Source organism: Miscanthus floridulus, chromosome 10 (assembly GCF_019320115.1).
Source record: "Miscanthus floridulus cultivar M001 chromosome 10, ASM1932011v1, whole genome shotgun sequence".
In the NCBI taxonomy this organism is placed as follows: Eukaryota; Viridiplantae; Streptophyta; class Magnoliopsida; order Poales; family Poaceae; genus Miscanthus; species Miscanthus floridulus.
This window is the reverse complement of record NC_089589.1, coordinates 112068237-112076844: the sequence shown is the minus strand read 5'-3', so window position 1 is coordinate 112076844 and position 8608 is coordinate 112068237. Positions and strand designations below refer to the sequence as shown.

The 8608-nt window shown below is 41.2% G+C and overlaps 1 protein-coding gene across 2 annotated transcripts; it reads right to left on the bottom strand.

Moving 5' to 3' along the window:
- Nucleotides 1–541: 541 nt before the first annotated feature.
- On the bottom strand, nucleotides 542–2889 carry LOC136485341 (probable methyltransferase PMT14). Of its 2 annotated transcripts, none has more exons than XM_066482252.1 (3): nucleotides 2755–2889; nucleotides 2013–2641; nucleotides 542–1846 (listed from the first exon to the last, which is right to left on the bottom strand). In XM_066482252.1, exons 2-3 carry the CDS (start codon nucleotides 2591–2593, stop codon nucleotides 1669–1671), a joined length of 759 nt encoding a protein of 252 aa, XP_066338349.1. In that variant the 5' UTR covers nucleotides 2594–2641; nucleotides 2755–2889; the 3' UTR covers nucleotides 542–1668. The 2 variants fall into 2 exon arrangements, with proteins under 2 accessions (XP_066338349.1, XP_066338350.1); XM_066482253.1 differs by having other exon boundaries at nucleotides 542–1809.
- Nucleotides 2890–8608: the final 5719 nt, after the last annotated feature.

Genomic DNA, 8608 nt, shown 5'->3' with positions numbered 1-8608 from the left:
CATGTTCATTAGATTTATCTTTATTAAACGGTTAAGTGATGTTGAATTGTTTCTTTATATAAAAGGGGTTCGGTTACTTGTAATCATTGGCTTAACATAAACCAATCATGGTTGACATCTTATTGCCATTGATTAATATTTGTTCGAATAATGACATTTATCCTAAATGATAACCGATTCTTCTTATACAACCCAATGAGCTTTAATCGATTTATTCTCATGAATATGCTGGAATCGACTATTTAGTCGATCTCCTCTCATATTGGCTCTTAGAGCCGCACATTCGGAACTGTCTTTACTTCTTTTAATATCTTTGCTGATAGTGTTTTATTTAATAAAATATCTGGAGGAGGGTTCTAGGTTCGTCTAGTGAACAAATTAATATATCCATAACAAACTTGAAGTGCTTAGAAGAGACTAGAGCTTCAGTACAGTCCACGTCTTGTGAGCTGACAACTAAACAAAATTCGTTTCATAGCTGTTGATGCTGAAAGTGAAGATGATTTAGAAATTTCGGTTTTGAACTAATTACGTGGGGAGATAGCAGAAGGTATCTCAGAGGGGGAAGAAAGTGATCCTGGTGGTCTACAATCTGTACCCTTAGGGAAAAAAGAAGAAATTTAATACAAAAGGGAGGAGGGAGAAAACAAAGGTAATAAAGAGAGAAGGATGAAAGGAATTTTTTGGAATTGTAAGTAGGATGAATGGAATTTTCTGGAAATATAACAGGTTGGGTGATACAAAGAAATTTAAATTCCTTTCGGACATGACTTTAGAAAAAAGGTTAGACTTTATTGCTTTATCACAGACTAGAAGGAGGGAATACACAGATTCCTTTCTAAAAAATCTTTAATTTGTTGTGGAAACGAATTTCTGTGGCATTGTAGACCTCTGAGTGGTCGTTCAAAAAAGAAGAAAGCTACCGCCACTTGCATGAACGAATTGTCCAGCACTCCTCAAAGAACCAGCAAGAGGAATGCGGCGGTGATTGATCAAGATTCGATGGAAAAAGCCGCCAAGTTGAAGGCAAAGAAGAATCTAGACACTACCATTGACAAAGGTAACAAGGATAGTTTTACATCTTTTAATATCTTTGCTGATATTGTTTTATTTAATAAAATATCTGAAGTAGGGTTCTAGGTTCGTCTAGTGAACAAATTAATAAATCCATAACAAACTTGAAGTGCTTAGAAGAGACTAGAGCTTCAGTACAGTCCACGTCATGTGAGCTGCCAACTAAAGAAAATTCAAGTTTCATAGCTGTTGATGCTGAAAGTGAAGATGATTTAGAAATTTCGGCTTTGAACTAATTATGTGGGGAGATAGCATAAGGTATCTCAGAGGGGGAAGAAAGTGATCCTGGTGGTCTACAATCTGTACCCTTAGGGAAAAAAAGAAGAAATTTAATATAAAAGGGAGGAGGGAGAAAACAAAGGTAATAAAGAGAGATGGATGAAAGGAATTTTGTGGAATTGTAAGTAGGATGAATGGAATTTTCTGGAAATATAACGGGTTGGGTGATACAAAGAAATTTAAATTCCTTTCGGACATGACTTTAGAAAAAAGGTTAGACTTCATTGCTTTATCAGAGACTAGAAGGAGGGAATACACAGATGAACAGACGTCGAGGTGACCGATCAGGGGAACAATACGTGGGCGTCGACAAGGTCATGGCCATGACACGTGGGCATCTGGTGTCGAGGACGGTGCGGACGTGGCCGCCGGCGAAGGGGACGATGGAACCGAGCTGGTCGATGTACTTGTCGGCGCCCTGCGGGAACCATGGTTTCCTTTTTCGGCCGAAATCTCCTGATATTTCCAATATATCATTTTTATCCGTAGGTGCCTATAAGAAAATATATATCTTTTTCGTACAAATTTTGTTTAAATTTATTTAAATTTACTTAAATTCAAATTAAATTTTATTTGAATTTGGTCCGATATTTCTGATATATCATGTTTATCCTTTTTATCTGTGACTTCGATAAATTTTAATTTTCGAAAATAAAAACCTTGGCGGGAACTGCGTGCCGCCGCCGGGGAAGCGGAACACCGAGCCCTCGTACTGGACCCAGTTCTGGACGGCCTTCTCGACGGTGAGGCTCTTGTACGGCGCGTTGGCGAAGGGCACGTAGTCGCGGCTCTGGGGCCACGGGAACGGCGTCACGTACCCGGGCGGGGCCGGCATCAGGCACCGCAGCCGCTCGCCGTCGGCGGGGCAGTGCCGCTCCCGGTACACCATGTTCTTGCGCGGGAACTTCATGGCGCGGTCCTGGTCGTGGCACGGCGTGTGGTCCGCCAGCGCCGCCGCGCACGGCGCGAACGTCGGCGGCTCCGCGTCGGCCCCGAAGGGCAGCGACGTCGACGCGTTGATGCCCGCGGCGCCGCCGTGGTGCGTCTCGAAGCTGAGCCCCTCGGCGGCGGCGGACCCGTCGCCGCAGGCCGTCTGCCGGCTCACCGCGGCGGCGATGCGGTCGCCCTTGCCGTAGCCGCTGCCCTGCCACGCGCCGAGCACGTAGAAGAAGCAGCACAGCGCCATTGCCACCACCAGGCTCAGCGGGCTCCGCGCCCCCGAGCTGGCCTTGTTCGCCATTGCCGACCTCGCCCCCGCCCTGTCGATGCGATGCGACCAACCGATCCGCTATCATCAAGAAGAATAATTGGAACTCGGATTAAAAAATCGACTTTTACCTACAAATTCTGATTAATGTACAAATGTACGATAGATTAAACGGAGTTGAAAGTAATGTGAACCTTGATTGCGATGGTAAAGCTTGGATTCGTTCAATTAATCAACGAAGTGATAAATCTAAACGCTGTACTTGCATCTGAAATCTGATAGATGTGGAGGCAGAGAGAAGGGGAGAGACAGAGTAACGAGAAGGAGAGAGAACCGGATCTTGGAAGCAGTCCGCGAGAGGGAAGTGGCCTGAAAAACAGGAGTAGCTTGGAACAGACAAACAAAAAGCACTTTTTTTTGTTTTGAAAATTAGGTGATATATATGTATATTCAACTGGGACTGTCCCAATTTCAAAAAATTGTATAGTGCTCCCTCTGTCCCTGAATAGATTCCTAGAGTTGTCTTAAGTCAAACTATTTAAACTTTGACCAAATTTCTAGAAAAAAATAATAAGATTTATGGTATCAAATTAGTATCATTATATTTTCATAAGGTGCTCATTTTATGTATGTTGTTACTATTTTCTATAAAGTTAGTCAAACTTATAAAAGTTTGACTGGCACAAATTCTAGGAATTGATTTATTTGGAGATTGAGAGAGTATACAGAATAAAATGTCCAAAACCTCAATTTTCATGGATACATAAATAGCAAGGCGACATGCGCACATTTGATTTTTATGCAACTAAGGTTGCACTCTTCTACATGTTTTTACTCACATGTCCTATTCTAAAGTCAGTGGCTTCATTAGAGTTTATTATCACTAGAAATAGTATTCCAACATTAGAGCGTATTAAGGAGTTTTTTTATTTTTTAGGAAGAGGGAAAAAGCACCCTCCAACGGTTTGGCAAAATAGTTTCTTATAAAAATAAAACTTTGTCACATATCCTCTCAAATTAAAGTGGTAATTTTTAGGTGTCGAGAATTAAAATTAACTCCAAGAGTCTCTTTATATCCTTTTGTACCGATAGAAATAGAGATTTTAATGAAAAAAAATCATCGGCAGCTTCTTCAATTAGATATCTAAACATTGCCATCCTCAGTTCTAAGTTTCTCGCTAGCTAAATAAGGAGGGCAATGCTAGCTCTCTGAAGTGTGCAACCGATATAGAGAACTTGTTGCATAGTGCAAAAATATAGAGACAAATTTTGTTCCGAGGCTCTCCAAACTAGGATTAAGAAAGCGAGTTTAATAAAGCTCATTGGAGATACTCTAATAGACTCCATTTGTTAGCAAAATACAAATACTAGGTATAAATAAAGTAGTTTCCAATACCATAATGTAACACCATCAAATTTGTACTTTTTGAAATAGGATTAAAACAATTTATTTATGAATTTTTGTGCTCATGAAATATAGGAAAATAAAATTTTTCATTAAATTAAAATTCATCATAAGGTAGCACCATGTTTGAGCATACATGCTATTGCATTTGATTTATTTGGTTGAGTGGTTTTGATTGAAAATTCAAAATGGTTTAAAATTTCTTTTGCAACTGAAATTAAAAATGGCTTTGAAATAAAAGAAAATAAAATTAGAAAATAAAAGGATTTAAAAAGTGGTAAAATTTATTTTTGAAAACTTACCAAAATTGCTCAATTATGTTTGAGTTAAAAAGTATATTTGAAAACATATTCGAATTTGATTTGGTTTTGGAAAACAAAATAGATAAGGATTTGGAAAAAAAAAAGAAAAACACTCTCCCTCTCTCTTCTGGCCCGTGGCCGCAGGCAGCCCACCAGGCCGTCCTATCTGCTTTTTTCCCGTCGGCCTTTTTCCCTTCCCCCGCGCATCCGTTCTCGGCCTGCTCCTTCCCATTCTCCCGCGCAGGCCCACACCTTTTTCCTTCTGTCCGCTGAGGCTTCAGCCCACGCCAGCGTGTAGGCCTAGCCAAAGCGAAGCCCGCGCAATCACTGGCCTAGTGTGGATGCCACTGTTTTCCTTCTCCTCTTCCTCTGTCGCCGACCGCCCGGGCTTGCCCTGTCAGCTCTATCCTCTACCTCACGTCGTATGCGACACGAACTCTCCGCTATGCCATCTCTGTCTTCGTTACGCCTCTTCCGGTTGCGTGCACCACACGTCCTCCGGCCTCTTAAATACTGAGCCTGAGCTCGTGCTGCCCTCGCCAAACCCTAGAACCAAGCTCTAGCGCTGCCCTATGCTCTAGCTCCGCAGCCTTGGATCCGTCGAGAAGAAGAAGACGCTGCCGAGCCGATTAGCAGTTCATCCATCATGGTAAGATGATCTCCAAGTTTCACATGGACTTAACGAACCCGCAGAACCCCTTTTCTCCCTCTGTTCCCCTCTGTGCTGCCTTGTTCCGCGTAGCAGTTGCTCCGCCGCCACCATAGATCGTCGCTAGCTTGCTCTGCTCGACCATAGCTACGGTAGGTGGCCAAATTGAGTTTCGCGCCTCCTAATCTTGCTCCCTGTGCCAAATTAAAGTTGAATTAGAGCTGATGAGGACATCACTCCTTCGGATGTACCTGCTGATCCTCCAACCATCATGCAAGGTCCAATGACCCGGGCTCGAATGCGAAACACTCAAAACTAGGGGATAAATGTGAACCTAACGGTATACCTTAGCTTGATTATCACTTAATGGAAACGGGGATCCCGATCTTCCGTCAGGTAGAGGTAACTATCGTTGTGGCGGAGAATGACACATCGATCTGGCTTCAGATCAAAAGATCGAACCCTGCAATCTTAGCACCACAACTCCTCTGGTTATCAACAAAGACATGGATCCGGTTGACCTCACCAAGAAGGCTAATCCCTACCTGCGCAACGAAGAACACAAGCAAGAACAAGAAAGAAAGCAACCAAATTACAGATGATTGATTAATCTCACGAAGTTAGGGTCTCATAAACCGATGAACGGCGAAACTATTCTTAACAGATTAATCTAAGCAAAACCCAAAACCTAATAGCAACGGCGGCGTATGATTATAAAGGTCTTAGGGTCATTGCCTACCATGGATGCGCCCCCTAATGGGCCCAAACACGATACACGGTCCAACGGAACAAAAGACAGTGTCGCAGCACCCTGGCAGATTCTGGATGCTGATTTGTTTTGACGATTCCTACTGATTCTGAAGGGATTTTGACATGAGACCACTTGTATTAGCTTCCTTGTCAAATTAGCTTTCCAACCATATGTGGATCGTCGAAAAAGGAGTCCAGATGCGTCCTGGGTGACCAGTTTAAGGCAGACTGGTCCTGGAGGCCGAGAAAAACTCGAAATCATGTTGGATCGGGCCTCCGGTTTCTGTTGGACGTCCTTGTTGGTCATCATCGCCTCCACCACGTCCTAAGTCCCTCGTGACCCTCTCCAATGTTCTTAAGCAAGATAACATCACTAGGTAGTAGTCTATTCTCAAAAGTATGAAAAGGATCGCTTAAGAATGAGCTCACCTCTAAATTGAGTTGACGCATTCGAGCCCGGGTCATTGGACCTTGCATGATGGTTGGAGGATCAGCGGGTACATCCGAAGGAGTGATGTCCTCATCAAGAGGCCCTAGGCGCTTTGTCCAATAGCTCCAGCGAGTAATCAATTTATGCCGGCGACAAATTCCCCATCGAGCTACTGTTCTAGCCGGCTCTCCTCTCTCTTTCTCCCTCTCTTTTAATCTGAGCCGTCCATCTCTGATCTAGTGGTCTAGATCATTCCATACCCCTTCGGCTGGAACAATTGCTAAAGAGCCCGTGCCTTTTATAGATTCTAACCCGCGGTCCATTGCGTATTTACAGTTTTGCCACTAATCTTGCTTTAGCCATGAAATCTCCGTTTTAACTCCGATTTGACCCGTTCAACCTGCATTAGGTTCGTAATTCCATAATCTACATGTTTATAGTACTGTTAGGTATTTTTTCAACTTTTAAAATACGAGGTTATATTTAATCTATTATTTTAATAAAGAAAATCTTGTTTAATTCATATCTTTATGTTTTAGCCCTGAATTGACCCATTCAAGTTGTGCTAGATTCATTGCAACGAGATCTATGCGTTAGTAACAATGTTTATCGTGTCACTATTTCTGAAATTTCATGATTTAAATCATATCTTGATTAATAATTATGCAACTGGATTTTATAAATAAAATATGATTTGTTTTACTTTAGTTTTATAATTCAAATCTAAAATTGACTTGATTCAATTTATATTATTTTATATAGTTAAAATAAATGAAACCTATAGTTTTCTTTTCCATGTATAAAGCAAATATATCGGTAGATCTATCTTTTTCACCGTAGCTCCGATTAGCGTGCTTTTCGCGACTGTGTGTTCGTAGCAAGACGCAGATTCATTTTATAAACTTTTTATCTTGATTCTATGTTTGGTTACTGTTCTAATTTAGATCTATTGTTTGCTTCATGTATGATTGCATGGATGCTTGTGTGGTGCTTTATGATCATGTCCAGTCGGTGAGGTATACGTGGTGATCAAGAAGAAGAAGAAGGACATTAAAGATTAAAGCTTACCGAAGGATCGGTGTTTTAAGGCAAGTATAGCATGGGATCTTTGTTGTTGTCCTATACACCTTTAATTATTTAATTCATACGTCATGTGTTTACCTTGACTGCAACTAAGGATTTCCTAGTACTTTGTTACCTTGTATCTTGATACCTTTGGGTTATTGCATTGGGTAGTATGATGCTAGTGCTCAATCAAAGACCATGATCTTGTAACTTGACTAATGGATTATACAATAAACACTAAAAGATACTTTTTAGCAACATGAAACAAGGAGGCTAGAGCATTAGGTTGTTTTATGGTGCTCTAGATTTCTCTCCCTAAGGACTTATCTATAAGTGATCATCTAAGACTTACAATATAGCTGTGAGGGCTACATGACTCTAGCTTTAGCTCAGTATGAGGACCTTTTCTAGCTTGTTAGTGGTTACCTTTATGGCGCAAGAGGCGCTCTGATTTGTATGATCTCGGCTTGTCAAGAGGGTGCACTTTGGTTTCTTTGTATTTTGTTAGTCCCTCCTTGGAGGGGGGTTTATGCTTATTGATGGAGAAACCTTAGCGGCCCTAACTTGTTAGACGAACCTTTGAAAGGCTTCATAGAGAACCCTGCCGACCTTCCTTGATAGTAGGTCAAGAGGCTGATCACCTCGGGCAAAAGGGTAACTCATGACTCATAGTGAAAGTATACAACATCTGCAGAGTGTAAAACTGGTATATCAGTCGTGCTCATGGTCATGAGCGGCCTTGGAATATTTACGGAATAGATGATGAACACTGATGATACTGATGATAAAGATGCTCATTGATGGTTAATTGTTTATGCTATTCATTATTTATGTTTACCTGATCATGTGTTTATATGGACTTGTGGATAAACTTGTTGCTACTTCTATGCTAAAATTGTGACAGTTAAAAGCTAATCGCAGTTAACCAGTGTCAGTCTTTTGAGCCTCATGAACCCCATGTTATATTTATTGAGTACGACATGTACTTGTACTTACGCTTGCTTTATTTTTTACATATTTGGATAAAAATCCCGGATAGATACCAGATTGCTCGAGATTGGAGGAATTAGGCTTGTGATCAAGCAGTCAGTTGTCCCTATGGAATTAGAGTCGTCATCCAAAGATCGGAGTTGTCTTTCCGTTGTTGGTTGTCTAAGGTTATATCCTTTATACTAAGTACGTTATATATTGAGTATTGTCTTTTGATATTATCCTTATTTGTAGCTATATGTGAGATTTGATTTTCTGGGCTCACATATGGTGCGTATCTGGTTTTGTTCTTAAAACCGGGTGCTACACTTAATAATTTATTCATTAAATAATTGTCTTTGAGATGGTCCCAATGATTAAAAGACGTCGTTGTACTCAAAACAGTGGACCAGTAATATATAATAATGTGTATTCATGGCTAATGAGCCCTTGTGCATTTTCGTGGCCTTGCTCGTGC

Coding starts and splice junctions, on each gene's coding strand:
- LOC136485341 (XM_066482252.1), bottom strand. CDS start 2,593: ATGGCGAACAAGGCCAGCTCGGGGGCGCGGAGCCCGCTGAGCCTGGTG. Junction 1,847..2,012: donor GGCACGCAGTTCCCGCCAAG/GTTTTTATTTTC, acceptor ATTTTCTTATAG/GCACCTACGGATAAAAATGA.